General features: G+C 40.8%; 1 protein-coding gene across 3 annotated transcripts in view; it reads left to right on the forward strand.

Moving 5' to 3' along the window:
* The window catches only part of Itgb6 (integrin, beta 6), a 133,867-nt gene that overhangs the window by 74,120 nt on the left and 41,492 nt on the right, over positions 1 to 18,255 (forward strand). For 2 of the 3 annotated variants that reach the window (XM_005393349.2, XM_013518789.1), the window contains 3 exons: positions 1,969 to 2,134; positions 3,785 to 3,946; positions 7,427 to 7,522. In XM_005393349.2, the coding sequence (XP_005393406.1) occupies positions 1,969 to 2,134; positions 3,785 to 3,946; positions 7,427 to 7,522 (424 nt within the window). The remainder of the gene's footprint in view (positions 1 to 1,968; positions 2,135 to 3,784; positions 3,947 to 7,426; positions 7,523 to 18,255) is intronic. The other variant, XM_005393354.2, reaches the window with a different exon arrangement.

The following is an 18,255-nucleotide window of genomic DNA, read 5'->3' on the forward strand; positions in this document are numbered from 1 at the left end:
ATTTTCCAAAATATTTCACTTAAAACATTCTCTGTATTTATTGATCAGCCCAGGTCTATAGTTTCATACTGTAAATGTAATAAGACTATGTAAAAATACAGGCAAAAGAAGAAAAAATGGAAATCACTTCCAACCCCATTCAAAAGAGATGATGTTAACCTTTTAACATTGTAACCTTATTTTAATCAATATTTTTTCAAAAATTTAACAGAATTTACAAGTAGTATTTCTTTGTTATGTTTCATAATTCTTTTTTTTTTTTTTTTTTTGAATCAGGAATCATGACCTCAGGCTTGCTAGGCAAGCCCTTATGCTGCTGAGCTATATCCCCAGCCCATATGTTTCATAATTATCTTCTATTTAAATTCCAAATCCATTACTGTCTAAGGAATCAGGATCACCAGTTGTTGAGAAGTACCTACTCCCGCAACTGCTTTTCTAAGTAACATCAAATTTGCAAGCATTCATTACAGAAAGAGCGCTGACCAAATCAGGGATCTCTGTTCAATTACCTTAAATGGGACCCGCTCACCATTGTTTTATTTTTGCTACATGGCCTCCCATCAAGTGATTCTGCTCAGTGATTTAAATTAAAATTTCATTCCATTTTCCAAAAGCGTAGAGTTCTAATAAGATAATTAGAAGTATCTGCTTAAGGGATAATTCTAATCAGTAAAGACACAATTTCTTATGAACATATAGGACTGTGCTGAATTGTTCTCATTAGCTATTTTTAAAAAACCAGACTTTTTCATGTGCTTCTCATATTTGAAGGTGGAGAAAAATTTGACTGTATAAAAAAGATATATGTCAAAAAATCATACATTTAAAAGACAAATTACAAAGACAAAAGGTTGGTATTTGTGAGAGTCCTTACAACTTAATTAGAAAATAAAAATACCCCAATAAGAAAATAAGTAAAATATATAACCTTGCAAATTTACAAAAGAATAAATACATGATATCAAATATAGACAAGAGCTCCACTGTATTTTGTTTGTTTGTTTGTTTTGTTTTTCTGGTACTGGGAATCGAACTCACAATCTTGCACTTGCCAGGCAGGTGCTGTGCCACTGAGCTAAATCCCCAGCCCCTCCACTGTATTAATAATAAAACAGAAATTAAAAATAACATTTCCAGATCATCAGTCTAAGTTAGTAGGGGGATGGTAGTGCTCCAGACTTTTTACTTGTAAGAGTTTTTCATGTGATGTTCATGCTGTTGGACTGGGGCCCTCATCTGCTCTATACAATCATCCTCACTTTACAAATGAAAGCCTAAAGCTAAGAAGGGCTGAGTAACTTGCTGAAAGAATTCGCACACAGCTAGTAAATGACTTTCAGAATAAGATGTGGCTTTCCTCAAGATCAGCTTTTTCTTCAACTGCATCTCCTTTGGTGCAGATTTTACCCTAACATGACAGTACAAGTGGTAGTTTTGTTCCCTGGCTGGTCCCCAAGCATCTATTCAATCATAGTAGAGTTGGATGCTGGAACCAAGCACAGGGCTATGATTTCCAGCCTGAGGCAGGCAGGGCTGGGAGGAGGGAGCACAGGAGGAAGAGAAGTTCCTCTCTGTCTTGCTATGAGATGACTCATACTTGACAACAGCTTAAGCTTTCAGAATACAAAGAAATTGTCATCGCCTAAACTTAATGCTGGAGAGGCAATAGAAGGTAGTGATTAGAGTCATTGGAATGCGGAGTCTGAATGCCTGATTATCTTTTATCTGAGTTTGAGCCAGTAAGACACAGAGTAAGTCTAAATAAGTTTCAGCTAGTAGGTCAACATGGAGGGGATGAGGCAGATGTTGACAACAACCTTAACCATGAGATTCACAACTGAGTTACAGAATCCAGGTCCTTTAGAAAAATGAATCTTCATTTAAAGAAGTGTTCCTAGGCTATCAGATCCATTGATTGTGTGTTGTACCATATTTTAAGAATATTTTTATACCCTTCTTTTGCAGTAGTATTCCATACTTCTGCTTACCTACATTTGGATTCAAGCACATTCTGCCATTGACAAATGATGCTGAAAGATTCAACGAAATTGTGAAGAAACAGAAAATTTCTGCTAATATTGACACACCTGAAGGTGGATTCGATGCCATTATGCAAGCTGCTGTGTGTAAGGTAAGCTGAGGAAAGCAAGGTTGCATTCTGCTGACATAGGTTCACCTCTTATTCACAAGTCTGCTTTGGAAAGCTTAAATACTTTTCTTTCCTGTAATCATCATATTTCTACTTTTGGGTTTTTTGTTTGTTTGTCTTTTTGAGACAGGGTCTTGCTCTGCTGTTCAGGCTGGGCTTGAGCTCACTTTGTAGCCCAGGCTGGTCTCGAACTCGCAAGGATCCTCCTGCCTCAGCCTCCCTAGTCATATTTCTACTTTTGATACTTTTCTTACAACACAAAATTTCTATAAAATTTTAATTTAATCATATTGAAATAAGGAGTGTTTTATATGCCTAATAGTCAAATAAAGTGAGAAAATTTTAGTATTTTTGACAAAAGTGACTAATTTTCACAGATCAAGATCAGATTAATTTGGTTTTGTATTAACTATGGTAAAAAAATCGAAAGCAGAACATTAATGAAAAAAGGTAAACTGGCTGGGATCCCAGCCAGCCAGGAGGAGGATTATAAATTCCAACTTAGCCCAGGCATTTAGCAACTTAGTGAGAGACCCTGTCTCAAAATTACAAAAAATGTTTAAATACTGGGGATGTACCTCAATGACAAGACCCTGGGTTCAATCCCCAATGCTACACGCAGAAACAGTAATGATAAAAGTAAAATGCCCTGAATCAGTATACAGCTATCCTTACAAATACATAGCTATTGTTTTGAAGCAACAAAATAAGCATCAGAAGCCATACTGTCTCTAGGACATTGCTAGAATCCTGTTTGTCCCTAACTACTTGACAGGTAATCCTGAGAACGATTCTACTGTCTTTAGAACACAGCACTCTGTGGCAAATATCAGGAAATGGACAAACCTGAAGCTCCTCCAAGATGGCAAGGAATTAGAGGAGAAAAAGAAGGTATAAGGAACTGGGGATTTAGCTCAGCGGCAAAAGCGGCTGCCTGGCAAGCGCAAGGTCGTGAGTTCGGTTCCCGGTACCGGAGAAAAAAACAAAAAATTAAAAAAAAAAAAAAAGACAAGAAGGTATAAGGAGGGCTGGAACGGTCGAGATGAGTTTTTTGCTGACATGGTTCCTGCACCAATATTAAAGGGAGGAGCTCTGCTAAGATGCAGACTGTGGACAATCGCAATCAGGAGGACCTGGCGCAGCCAACCTTGATCAGAAATCTTTTGTGTTACATCACTAGAAAAAGAAATGCATCCCTAAATGTTAGGTGACCTTGTTAATGAAACAGGCTTACTTTTCATCCACTTTGTGTTGCAGTTTGACTAATTTAGTTTCAGCTTAGATGTGGGATTCTCTATGACCTTCACCACCTTCTTTTCTCATTTTTCTGGTGAATTGAAAACTAGACAGTAAAAATAATTAATTATGTAAAAGTCAAGATCAACTGAATACTGATTGCAGTGGAAGTATTCATTCCCTGAAACATAAATCATCCAAAAATATTACCCAGGAAAAAGCAAATGCCACAGAATTTCATGTTTATAATACATTATCAAGTCACAATGGATGAGAGAGGTTAAAATAGATAGGCCAGCAGTGTGTTGTTTATAATCTGAACGTGTCTGAGCAGAATCCACATGTATTATGTGCCCACATCTCCCCAGTGAAACCTATGTTTCTTTCTTACTGTAGGAAAAAATTGGCTGGCGGAATGATTCACTCCATCTCCTGGTCTTTGTGAGTGATGCCGATTCTCATTTTGGAATGGACAGCAAACTGGCAGGCATTGTCATCCCCAACGATGGGCTCTGTCACTTGGACAACCAGAATGAATACTCCATGTCGACCGTCATGGTACGTGCCCTGCTCCCTATACTGCTTTCTGGGCCACAGCTAGGCGAATGAAGCAACAGTTACTATAACAAAACATGAACTAACTCACATTTGGTGAAAACAGTATACATTTTTTATTTGAGATGAATAAATTGCCCCTTCTCAACTCTCACTATTACCAGAGACCCCCAGAGCACAGATGGGGGGTAGGGACATGTAAGAAGTTTGGATGTGAGAGGGCACATGAGCTCCTCAGATTCCACAGCTGTTGAAAGATCCTAAAGCCAGTAAGAAAGCAGCCCAGGTAACTCTTTGTGTTCCAAAGCACAGCCCAGAAAGGGGGTCCAAACTAGAATAGTAACATCTGGGGCTTGTTGGAAATGGTTGTCCCTAAATTATACCATGTTTCCATAGCCCGTAAGACTCCCTGGGAAACAGCTAGTCAGCTACTGCTTGGGTGATCCTTACTAACATGGGTCTTATTCTCTGTTATTTAAAAAATGCTGGTGATGTTGAAAAACAAAACACATGATGTTTGTAAAACAATGTGAAATTTGCAGAGCTCTTTTAACATACATGATCTTGTCTGATCCTCAGCAGAACGCTGTGTATCCAGAGCATATGGCTGCTATGCTTGTCTGTTATGTCCTTTTCTTGGAATGCCCCTCCTCCTAGGTTTCTGAGAAACTCCTGATTATCTTTTAAAACCAGCTCGATCATAGCTGTCCCCAAAGAGGCCTCTTTGACTTCCACTAGGCCCTGAAACCATTGCCTCTCCCTTTGTCCTTACTCATAGATGACTTCTTATAGATCTCTAAATGGAATTGTGTTTGCTTATTTCTGTCTGTTTTTACTGCACAGTCCCAGGGCTAGGGCAGGTTTTATTTTTAACTCTCTGTTTCTTGGTAGCACAGAGCCTGGAATATAGTGGACGTGGACTGTGTATGAAACACCGCTGTATTACAAAGCAGTAACCTGAAAAGGTCACATACCCATTTAATACAAGAGAAGATATGGTTCAGAAAATTTCAGTTTATCAACTGGAAAAAGTGTTTTCTACAAATTAACAGTTTGCACATTAGTACCATTCACTGACCTAAATTTCTAAGCTTCAACATGAACATTTTCCAATTACTATGGAAGACTTGTATTCCCTGAACATATACATTCTTTAATCACATAACCTGCCATTTCATATTATAATAGCAGAGAGAGTGAGGACACTTTGTGTTTTAGTCAACAAGGGGCAAGAAACTGAAAAATTGATACATTTTCACTACCTTTTTCTTGCAAGTTTTCACATGCTTCATAATACACATCTTGATCGTAAAAGCAAACACTACCTATTGCCCAGTATGACCTTCTCACATAACATCAGTTCAGTTCCTTCTTGCTACACTTGTGCAGAAGTCCTGGACCATTTCCATGCCCCCTGGATCTGTAGAGCATTTCTTGAGTACCTAAAACTGGGCCAGATTCCTGGGGCCACAAAATAATAGGATGTGGTTCCTAGCCTTGACCCTGCAATATAGTTGTGGAGATTAAACCAGCAGATCTTCGTTACAGAGAAAACTGCGCCTCCTGTGGGCTCTGTGGTATGTTCCTGGCTTAGGAACTCCAGAAGTTGAAAGGTGTAGGAAGGTGGAGATGAGGGGCCTACACTGGTGGGATTTAGGCTTGAGGATGAAAGACACTTAATGCTTGGGGAGTTGAAAAGCAGAAGAAACTGAACATGTTAGACTTAGGAAAATTTATACTCTCTGGTGTCAGTGCTGATACAGGAAAATAAAAACTCCCAACCTGAATGATATCTGGGACGAGTTTGTGTTCTCTAAAATCGAAGAATGAATTTTAGGAACAACGGAGGTTAAGAGCAGAATATATTTATTGAGGGAAAGAAAGCTTCTGTCCAAGAGAGGAACAGAAGAGGGGCCCGAGTGGGTTACCCAGGACTGTCTTTTTTCAGGGACTTTTATAGAGCAAAATCACAAGGTGAGGTGGTCCAAGGTAGGGGAAAATGGACAAAACTATGGTCAGCCAATAAGAATTGTTCAGGTAAAATTGATTAAATTGGGATCAAATGGGGAAGCTAGTAATGTAGCAAGCAGGCATGAATACAGAACAGGGGCTTTTCCTGTAAGGGGTTGGGTCAAGGACTCTTCAAGGTGATCTCTACCTATTTAGAATATCAATCCTTGATGTCCATCCCTAGGGAGGCATGTGGGTGGATTTGATTTCCTTTGGCTTGAGGTCTGGCCCACAGCAAATGCGTATCTTTCATATTGGCTCCTTTGAGGGCCTGGCCCTGCCTGACTGCCTATAATATTTCTATCTAACTCAGCTACCTATAATAGTGCTAATAAATATCCAAATGTGATTGAAAGTATATTACAGTCAGATTTGCAGTTGGAAATTTACCTGAGTATTCAACACAAAAGTACACTTTTCTCTCAACTTGAACTTTGTACCTAAAGAAGACTTTAGATAAAAAATACCCCAGCATTGTGGAGAACTGGGAACACACCCTATCAGAGGAGGGCTGGTTAGCAGTGTTCCGCCTTTGGGCTGACTGCAATCATGATCCACACATTCTTAATTTAATCAGATGCAGGCAACACCCTCATTTGACTTTCCTCTTTGGGCATCATCCACATTTGGATTCAGATGACAGGAAAATGAGTTTCAGGATTTTCCAGACTTGGAAAGTAAAGTTCACATTCACATTTGACAGTTAATGACTTCCTTGTTTTTAAGTATTGATACTATATTAAGCGGCCAGGAGTGCAGCAAGTTTTCTTTTTCTTTCTTTTTCTTTTTGGTGCCGGGAATCGAACTCAGTGCTTGCCAGGCAGGCACTGTGCTGTTGAGCTATATCCCCAGCCTGCGAGTTTTCAACTGTCCTGCGAAAATACTGGAGAATCAAAATCCCAATCAACACGTTTACGGCACTGAAAAGTCAGTGAAACCAATCTCAAGAACTACTTTAGCAAATTCTCACATCAGACAGGCATAGGAACTGTAGTGTGTCATTGCTCAGCAGATTGTCTCTTCCTCTACCTTCATGGCACCTCATCCAACTCCAATAAAAATTTCAGAGCTGCACGGGCCACCTCAGTCACATGCATCACAGTCTCAATGCCTCTCCCTCGGTTCTAACATTCCTGCCTGCCAGAGAGTGGCACTTACAAGAAATACTTCTCCATCTCTACCTTTAAATAAACATCAAGTGATCTGCTTAGAAGTGAGGGACCATGAGGCACCACACTGGCAGGAACTGACTCTTAGGACCAAAGTAAAGTTATTAGATTTACAAAACAATTACTGAACCAACTAAGTGATTAATGCTAACTGTGTGTTTGTTTCCTTAGAGTAATAGATACAACAATACTTGTGAACTTTGAAATGCTCAGCTCAGTAAAATATCTTTGAAACAAACATCCTTTTCCTTATGCAAATTATTTCATCAAGGTGATACTTAAAAATCTATGTATTAATTTTTAGGAATATCCAACAATTGGACAACTCATCGATAAGCTGGTGCAAAACAACGTCTTACTGATCTTTGCTGTAACCCAAGAACAAGTTCCATTGTATGAGGTAAGCAAATATAACCCGGAAAATTCCTTCAAGGGGATTATGTCATGAAACTTTAACTTGATGAGTTCAACACATGAGAAAGCCATTAGATAATCATTAACACATACCAAACGTAGAGGGCACTTGGCAAAGTGAATTCATTTACTGCTGGTAATTTAAATTATAATCATGGAGCTGCGGCAGACAGTGGGGGCAGGTGTGGCGGGACCAGGAAGAAAGAGTTGTTATGGAAATGAACGAGGCAGATTGCAAGAGAGTGCCAGGAAACACGGGGCCACCTACCTAGAGGAAAATTAGTCTGTCTCCTCTTGAACTATTGCATCTGATGCGGCACAGGTTAACAGAATCCAGAAAATATTAAGAATGGGAGGAGGACTGACTTCAAATTTTTTGACATTTGCAAATTAGATACATAGAAATGACAGTAGTAGAGACGCGACTATTGAGAAGTGGAAAGTTAAAAGAAAAAAACATATTAAATTGAGTCAAAAAATAATTTCTCCTTAAAGTAGTTGAATTTGAAGATCCACAGCACCCACTGTGAAAAAGGACTTATTTCTTGAGATAAAATAATGCTTGTAAACTACCATGTAAACTGTAAAACATACATGCAAACATAAAAGATTTCTATGGTTTCTTTGCAGCGTAAAAAAAAATAATATGTCAAAATGCCAGGAATTGAGACGCTAGCCGGTGACTTGCTCCCAATCTGCCATTTCACAGAGAAGCAAGGAGTCTTTAGCGTGGGTCCCAGGAAATGTAGACAAATTAAATTGTCTGTGCCTTCTATGCAGAAGTGTCAAATACTCCTAAATTCAGTCTGTTCTTCTGTTCCTTCTGCAAGGAACTCTTTAAGTTGCTTGGTGACTTTACAGGGCCCAGGAAACTCTGAGATTATTTCCCAGAAAGCTTTGACTAAATGTATTCACTAGCAAGTACGGCACAGTCCATGAACTTGCATCAGGTTCTGTAGAAAGGATCTAGGAGAAGATGCTATCTTGCATTTTTAATGAGAGGAGGGTATTGTGCTCCCAGGTGAGACTGCCTCCTGCTGCAAGCCAAGGAAGTCCCTTGCAATTGAGCTCCATACTGGAGGCTTTTGTTCTACTTGGAGACCTTCTGGGTTCACCTGATCTGGGCATTTTTTCAAGGCTCTTTAGCATGTGATACTTGTTTCCACTGATTTTAAGTAGCAGAGTTGCAGTAAAGATTTTTTAAAATACCCCCCAAATACAATAGCGCATCTATTCTGCCTTTGATCCTTAAGACTAGAAAGCAAGAGGACCCTGGGGGTCACAGCAGCCTCCCCAGCAGGTTCCAGTTTAGGCAGGGCAGGGGAAGCTGCACAGCACTTGTCTTCAAAAGGGAGTCTGGGGAACAGGGCTGATGGTCATGAACATAGGTTCCCGTAGCTCGCTTTGGTAATAATCTTTAAGACTCACAACTCATTGATATGCCTTCCCCAAACTGCTATTAAAAAGACAGGGGTAGATGAAAAAGAGCAATGTGGCAAAACAGAATCTGTTGGATTTACACTAGTTGCATCATGGTTCCCTTCTTGCAAAAGAAATGGCAATTTCCAAAGAAAACACCGGATTAAAGCCTGCCTCTAATATAACAGCGAAACATTTATTCTGCCTGCCTACTAATCTCATTATGAGGCCAGTTTATGTTCTGTCATGATCTGTGGTCTTTGCCAGCCAGGCTCTACTAAATTCAAAGGGACGTTTTCAGAAAGCCGGGCAGCAGACCTGTTCAGCAGATCTCTCGATGATTCTGGTTATTTCATTATTTTATACTTAATTCTGATGGGCTCATCATTCCATCTGCATTAGTGGGGCCAGCGGCAGCCTGGTGTAAAGATAATGACAGTAACATTGCATCTCCTTAAAGGTTTCACGCAGCATGAAAATGCTGATCTCTTGTTTTATTGATAATGAAAACTGAAAATAGACCAATAACGGTCTGTGCTGCCTTTCAATTTAAATCTCTTAGAAGGAGCCCTAGTGTGCGGGGGTCCTCTGCAACCTAATGTTTGGATAGCTGTGATATAAGGGCCATAAGTACCCAAGAATCATTGGGAAATAGATAAATAAAGCAACTAAGTGGTGAAATCTAATGGAAATTCCACAAGGCAAATTTTTTGCCCAACTTATGTGCTAAGCATAACTATGTGCCTGCCTACCCGGTTGGGGATGGGGTAGGTTCAATGGTGGCTTTGTCCTGCAGCAAATAAGGTTCATGTTGCTCACATAAGTGCAGGAGAAATGACTGCTTTTTCAGTCGTTTTGGCAGAGCGCTTTGGACTGCCCAGGTGTACTGCGCACTGCATGTTGTGAGACGGATGAGCTAACCATGGAAAAGCTGCAATAAGCACTTTTACCTTCAGTTCACTCCGACTGCAGTGTGCATCCCAGACTCCAGCAAACAGATGATTTTGCGCAAACTTATTATTATGAATAGTTTCCTGTTTATCCAATTACAGTGTTCAAAGGGTAATCATAGATAATTGAGCAGCAGGTAGTATATTATGCTGTAGTGCTAAATACCATTTTGAATCAGGATTCAATTACCTAAGTTTTTTAAAAAAATGTTTATATCTCTTCCATTGTTTTTAAGTGTTTACTGTTAATTTACATTAAGATAGCATCAGGCTACTCAACCTGCCTCATTTGACTAGTCTCTCCTTGCTAGCGAGATTGTGAGATAAAAAGAAATTAAATTAGTGAATTTTTTTTTTCTACACTGTCAAATCATATCTTTTCAGAGTACCTACATCTGGCTGAAAACAATGACTCTGTGAAGTTAAAAGAAATAATTATTATATGACCCGGTGTTTGTGATGTGACGCTGGAACACAGCACTTAGAAAATGAACAATATTAGTAACGGTCCCTGACAGTTCACTCACTAACCCTGTGTCCACTAACTGACGTCCCTGGGTCTAAGTTATGGGGAGCGGGTACAAACTGGTTTTTACCACCAAAGGGCCCTTTCCTCCAGAGGCGAAAAGCCCTCAGCTGCCAGTCTTGGTGAGTCTTTTTCGTCCTCCTATTCAGGATGAATTCTTACTTCCTATGTATTTGTTGAATGAACGAAAGAGGTTAATAAAAGCCCCTCCTCTTTTCTAAATTTGGATCCCATGTTCTAAATGGGGCTTTAAGAGTTTTGTAGGACAAATGCTTTTTGAGAGTGAGGGAACCCATGTGCTCAGAGCAGGGGGCTCCCGACCTTTGCTAGGGTCCTCAGCAGCCCAAGCCACCCCTGCTTCCTTTGTCTGCTCTATGCCCAGACAGCCCACCAGGGAAAGCAGCAGTCCGCTCTCTGTTCCAGGACAGACCCGCTGGAGAAGCGCCACCGCCTTCCCACGGCGCTATGAAAGGGCAGCTGAGCAGTTATCTCTACCTGGTGGCCGGCAGGGCTAGAAGCCAGAGGAAGAGGCCCCCAGTGCGCTGCAAGCCGATGTGCTTGTGTGGTTCGTGACGGTTTCATACTGTACCTCGTTTTTGTTTCACCCCTTCTTTCTTTTTATGGCTTTTTGAGCTTTTCCTTGTTGCAAAGGAAGAAAGGAAACATGGATAATAGGGAAGAAGATAGAATAAAAATTGGATCCTAACTGGGTGTAGTAGCACACACTTGCAATCACAGCCTTCTGGGAGGCTGAAGCAGGAGGATCACAAGTTCAAGCACAGCCTGAACAATTTAGTGAGACCTTGTTTCAAAATAAAATAAATGAAAATGTAGCTCAGTCCAGGGACTCTGGGGTCATCCCCAGTGCTGGAAAAAGATTTGAGTCCTTTTGCTATTTGTCATCCTTTTCAGAGATTGTTTTCTTTTTTAATGTTCTCACTGAAAAAGATCAAAACAATTTTATTTGAGTGGAAATCTCTCCGATTTTATAAAATATAATCCATTTTAATGAAATGAAAGGACTGGATCTGATGACTTCCAGCTTTAACCGTCAATGACTGCTCCCCAGGAAGGGAAATTCTAATGGATTCCAATGATATCCACATGGACAACAAAGTGAAGTGAACCCTACTGTAGCTAATTTTAGGGTATAAGCTAAAAAGTTGTTCTCCCTCTTGTCAAGCCTATCCTTTAAGTGGATATTACAAACTTGTATTTTAGTGATAAACAAAATCATCTGGGGTAAAAGATAATTTCTGGATTATGAGACAAGTCCATGGAATTAACAAATTGCTGTAAATCTAAATATAATGGAAAATATTTTGATTTCTTCTTGATTGATAGTGTCTGGGAACAAAGGCTAAGGAAAACCAGCTGCCTACACGTTCCTCATTAATGAACACATCTCTCAGAGAGAGAGGATCAGGAAACAAAACTCATGTCCTCAGATTATCAGGCAGTGATGTAAGGAGTACTTTCCAGGCTAATTAATAAATCTCAGCCATGAAAAATCATCAGCAGTTACCCTTCAGGCTACAAATGGTACTCTTCTCCTAAAGAACACAAAGCCCCATAAAATAAACACACATAAAGAAAAAAGTACAAGGTGGGGCGTGGTGGTGCATGCCTGTAATCCCAGCCCTGGAGAGGCTGAGGCAGGAGGATCCCTGAGGGTTCAAGGCCAGCTTGAACTGCGTAGTGAAATTCTATATCCAAAAGACAAAAAAAAAAAAAGGTACAGATTTAAACTGAGACTTACTGACATGCTGTTATGCCAAGCCCAGGTAGAAATATGAGATTCTGTCAATCTAAGATCTAAATATTTCAAGATTTACCCAGTACCTAGAATGTCTAGCATATCAGTGGGCCAAGAGGCCAGGGACTACCTAGTCATTTATTCGTTTGTTAATTCATTTATCAGACATTTCAAGGGCACCTCTCATGAAGCGGGCCAGAGATTATGACTATTTAAGAGACTAAGGCATGGGGCCTACTTCAAGAAGCCTTATAGAGCAATCACAGACTTTTAAACCAATAACTAGCTTAAAAAACAGGATGAGAACCCTTCAGAGACTTGTGTTCTAAGGGGAAAGCTCCTGGCAGCGTTTTACTGAGGATCCAAAGTTTTCATGGCTGTCAGTCTTCGTTCCCTTTTCCATTCACCATTTTTGTTGTAAGGGGCAACAGAGTAATTGGCAATGATCAGACTGCTTTTAATGCAGTAGTATCAAGGGTTGGACCAAGCACTTCACGCTCTAAGGCTAAAAAGTGAAGGCGCAGAGTGATAGGCAACAGTGACTAGGATAAGAATAAGGTAATGGGGAAAGACTGCAGACAGCTTACTAGGGACAGTCTGGGGTTTAAGAGTTCTACACTCAGTTTCTGAATTAGTCTGCGTTTTACGGCTCTAGAACCCAAATAGCAAAGCAAATTCTAAGGGCCACGATTTGGATAGAGTCTCCAGCCTCAACCACTGAGAGAAGTTAGAATTGAACTCAGTGACAGTCCATGCCAATTTCTAATCACTAGATCACCTGAAGAATAGTATTTTAAGTAAAGCAACCAACTTTAGACATCACTTTAAAAGCACGTAGCCCAAGGGTTGAGCAGAGATTCCTGAGAGATGAACCAGTAAGTGAGTTCCTTGTAAATGACAGAGTCCTCAAGGCCAGGAACCGCTTGACCTGGGGTTCTTTACTGTTGCTGTTAATTTAGATGAATAGAGCAATTTAAAGGTGTGGAGACTTGAAGAGGGGCTTTGATTCTGCCTTGTGGGTTATTTAAACTTGGAGTGGTAAGAGCGGACAACACGCTAGGGAGCGTTATGCCACTGACCAGACACCCAAACCCGCTACTATCCAGGAATCACTATCACTGCTTCCCGTCAGAGGGGCAAAATGGGGGCACCAGGTCTGACAACAGCTAGAGTTTACTGTGACTATATAAATATATATTATATATCTGCATACCCACTGCTAATACTACACAAATCTTAATACTTTGCAACCATTTTTGCTTACTAAAAGTAAGCAAAAAAGTAAGTTTTAAAAGTATTAAAGCATCTCACACACACTTGCCTGCAATGGAACTGCCCAGTCCTGGGCTGACCGCCTCTTTCTTTTTTCTGTAGAGGTCATCAGTACCCTAAATTTGATGTTCATTATCTTCACGCTTGCTCTCTGTTCTATAAAAATATAGGGACACCTATAGGTATATAAACATGGCTCCTAAGCTTGATTTCATGGTGCACGTATTATTTCTACAACTTGATTTTAGCTCTGAAGGACTAGAACAATGACCTCTGGCTTTCAGATCAATGACTGATCCTGAAAAGGAGGGAATTACCGTGAACTCCAATGATTTTTTTAAATTGTATTTCTTATTATATTTTCATACTATATATAAAACATAAACTTGGCCATTTTAGCCATTTTTAGGTTAGGTACAGTCACTTAGGTACATTCACACTGCTGTGCTCAGGGCTGCGCATTGGAGTTTACCCACGGAAGCTGGTGCAGCTCTCGGTGACTCCATCCCGCTGCTCTGCACATTGTGACAGCAGAGATGCAGGGAGTTCTTTCCATAACTGAGAGTGTCACATCACTTCTATCTGTGCAGGAGGACAGGGACTGCAGTTGTGCACACCCTTGTACACACGCACTGTCAAGCATCCACACCTACAGGTGGAATCCCTGGTAACAAAAGAACTCAATCCCACTTTTCCTGGGACTGTGCAAGTGTCTTTCCAAAGTACCCTCCCACCACAGTGTAGTGTGGAAGTGTGACCAGAACAAAACAAACTTAGTTATCCTTTTTCTGATTATAAAATTAACACGTTTGCCGAAAAAAAAGGAAGTGGAACACTAAAAAACAGGAAGAAAGCAAGGATCATTCATAAGCTCACCTCTCAGACATAGCTAACTAATGTTGACATTTTAGAATAAGTCTTCCCTATCTTTTTGAATGTGTTTACATATTTTAACATAATTGGCATAATACTGTGCATATTAAGTATATTAAAAAATTTTAATGAGTTTATATATTTACGGTCTTAGAAAGGCATAAAATATTAAATTGTAGTTAGTTAGACGTTGATTACTTTAATTAACAAGAATAATATTAGATGATATCAAGATCATCCCACAAAATTGGATGGTTGCCTAAGCCTATGGTTGCCATACTTTAGCATGTGTGCTTTAATATTTAAATTTGCCTCTCTTTTACCTTCGGGTACAAATCTGAACTACATTCTTACTTGCTGGCTACTTTTTAACAGATGTGCAGTGGCAACTTTCTTATGTTCTAACGTTAATAAAACAACTCATTGCTTTTAGTACCTGCTTCCTTCTGACCCCTGAGTGGGTCCCTTTGGTGAGGACTCTGATGTCTTATAAACAAGGCTCCTCTCTGAGATACAAAGGGCTCAGGGCTCTGGAATTACTCTTTCCTGTGCTCTGTCTGAGCCCACAGGAAGAGAGAACTCCCGTTTTATTGTCCTGAAGCTCTGCTATGGAGGCAGCTGGCCACTCCGTACAAGTCGGTATTTGTGAGGCTGGTCCATTGCTGCTGTGCTTACGAAGTGCTCATTCAGCTCGGATCACCATGTGGGAGACTAACTGCAACCAAGTACTTTCCACATGGAGTAGCCCTCTAAATGGTCACAGATGGCTTCCACACACAGAGGACAGCTTACGCTGACAGCCCCCCGGAAATAAAGTTTAAAAGTGTTATATATTTAATTTCAGGTCAAGTCATCTGGGAGGGGCTATGAAAAGAATAGTATTAAGTATAGCATACTTTAAGATTTTCTTGCCCCTTCAAGACTGAATCTTCTAGAAGTAAACAGAAAATTTTGAAAGACATCCATTGAACTTGCATAGTTTGGACATGCTTTTTTATTAATTTAGAGGTTAGCGTTTCCACATAAAAAATAGGACATCCAGTCAAATGAGAGTTTTAAAAAACAAATATTCTTTAGTATAAGTATGTTTCATGCAACATTGGGGATACAGTTATATTAGAAATTAATCTCTTTTCTCCTCTGAAATTTAAACGGCACATTGCACTTTACCTGGTAACCTCTCAGTGGAGAGGCACAGTGTGATTGAAAGGTTTGTGGGACACGTGGCTTCTGTCAGAACCACTCAGCTCTCCCAATGTCACATGAAAAGCATCCGGGACCATAAGGAAACACATGAGTGTGGTTATTTACAGAAATAGGTGAGAGGCAAAATGTACCCCCAGGTCATAACTTGCTGATACTTGCTTCATCCTTTTACTCTGTGTGCCCTGACAAACACTGCCTAGGCACTGGGAGAATAGGAGAGAATGAAAAACATTGTGTTTAGTTTATTGGGGGTAAATAGACAAGAATTAATGAACAAATAGCCAAGTAGAACTTTTAAAGTTATTAGCAAAGAAACAGAAAACAATAGTACACCAAAACGGGAAGTAATAAAGGCAAAAAGAGTGAGATCACTCTTAGGATCTGGAAAGAGGACTCCTTGTAAGAAGTGATAAGCAGAAGGCAGAAGCTTGAGGAATTTTGAAGAGGAGAAAGCATGTTCAAAGGTTCTGAGGCAGCAGGGGGTTCAGCACTCAGTGTGCTTGAAAAATTTAAAAACGTTCAGTCAGCCTGGAGTGAGCTGGAATAGAAGGGGATAAAATGGGAAAGGGAAGCTGAAAGCAAATCCCCCCGTCCTGTAGGCACAGAGAGGAAAGCAAGTGCGATTCCATGGGTTCTCAGGCTTTGGTGCTCATCAGAATTATTTAGGGAGTGTTTTGCATGGCTTGATTTTATTTGTCTGTTTTAAACCTGCTGCCTGACCTACACCCAGGTCTGAGTAAATCAGCGTGTCTGGGGCTGAGATGAATGCACCAGTATTATCTTTTTTAAACCTCCTCTGGTGTACCCAGTGGAGGGGGCGGGGTTGTGAACATGCAGACTGATTCAGGAGGTCTAGGGTAGGCCTGAGATTCTACATTCCTAACAGTCTCCAAGAAAATGCTGGTGCTGCTGATCCACCCACCACAGCTGCAGCATGGAGGCTGAGAGCTCTTTTGCAGTCCCGCCACATACACCTGCTTGCTATTTTCTTGTCCCCTTCATCCCCTTCCTACTTGTCATCCTTCAAAGTTTTATTACCTGTCATTGGTCTGCAAAGCACACAGACTGCTGCTGAACCCCACATCGCTTCCCATATTAAAAGGGCTTTCTAAAGCTTAGGGACTTGCAGTCCCCAGCAAAGGTCCGCAATCGCTCTCAAAAGGCAAGTAATCTTGTTAAGGGAAGATCTGAAGTATCCTCGGTAACAAATACTCAACTCGGGCTCTTTGTTCTCTGAGTCTCCATTCTCCAGCACATCTCTGCGTATGTTTGTCTCAGAACAGTCGTGCATCGTGAGTCCATTCGTCTTCTCTTATCACTGTTACTGCTGCCTAGCACTCGTTCAGCTGTGCACTACAGCTTCTTGGCTGACAAGATAATTACATTCCAGGCAGACTGGGAGAAAGACAGGTAGTGCTCAAAAGTTCTGAAGCCCACTACCTAGTCATTGCTGGTACAGACTTCAAGATCAAGCACCTGATCTAATTAGCACACTCGCATTGCTACCTGCCTGACTGTGGAATGCTGACAATTGAAAGCCTGAAGGCAAAGCAGAGAGCATGCAGCCCAGAGACAGACATTCACTCCACCCTTGTGCCAGAAACAATTACACGTTCTTTTTTGGAATTTTGGGTGCCCTAGTAACAGAGTTGAGCCCGGGGGTAAACTTTTGCATAATATGGGTAGCCCTGCATTTACTGATAATGAAGGAGAAAACCAGGGAAATAAAACTTGACAAGAATGAAAGACCTCACGGGAAGAAAGAAAGCGTTCTGATTGCTTTCCTAAGGATTTATTTCAGCACCCCCGCAGCCCCAAGCCCTGGAAGAAGCACACCACTTGCAAGCCTTCACCAGAAAAGAGCTGTTTTCCTTGGACCAGATAAATATCACAATACACTCCCCTGGAAAATTTTTTCTGCCTCTATGTTTTTGCTACTTCCTAATTCTTTCAAGATGTAGTCTTTGAGTTGGAAAATCATTACAGCTACAGCCCTCCTTCTTTCTTCCTTTGCTTTGGCTAGAAAAGTATTCTATAACCTCGGAGTCCCCATGGACAAAGCACTATCTTAACTTGCTAATGAGACTCTCATCTTCGTTTGCTCCTGGCATCAGCACCGCTTCCTCCTGCAGGGGGCCGGTGGAAAAGAGTGAGCGCCTGCTGTGGAGTCAAGATTTGTTTCTACCACTTACCTCCTCTGTGTCCGGGCAAGCGTCTTGGTTACTTTTTTCTTGTTGCTGGGACAAAATACCCAACGCCCCAAATTAAAGAAGGAAAGGTTTCTTTAGCTTACAGTTTGTGGAGGTTTCAGTCCATACTTGGCTGGCTCCGAGGCAGAGTGGCACATGGCAGAGGGCAAACGTTCATGGTGGCAGAACACAGCAAAAACAAGAGCAAAAGGGAGGAAAGGCAGCAAGCAGCCTCTTTCCCTCCCTTACAAATAAACAGGCTACCCCCACCCAGGGGGCGTGTAGCCCTCACATAATCTCCGTGCCCTCCTCTTCCACAGGCGCAGGATGTATACAAAGTAAGCACCCTGGCTTCCTGCTGAGTCACTGAGCCAAACCTCTAGACTCCCCAAGTTGACACAATGTATCAACCATAACAGCAAGTTACTCAATTACCCAGTTGAAAGTAAGGGTATAAATTTAAAGAAATCAAAAGAACTCATCTCTGTATTTCTGGGTGAATCATGACTCCAAAAAGATGTTAAAAGT

The sequence above is a fragment of the Chinchilla lanigera genome, unplaced genomic scaffold (assembly GCF_000276665.1).
Source record: "Chinchilla lanigera isolate Chin_1 unplaced genomic scaffold, ChiLan1.0 scaffold00048, whole genome shotgun sequence".
Classification (NCBI taxonomy): Eukaryota; Metazoa; Chordata; class Mammalia; order Rodentia; family Chinchillidae; genus Chinchilla; species Chinchilla lanigera.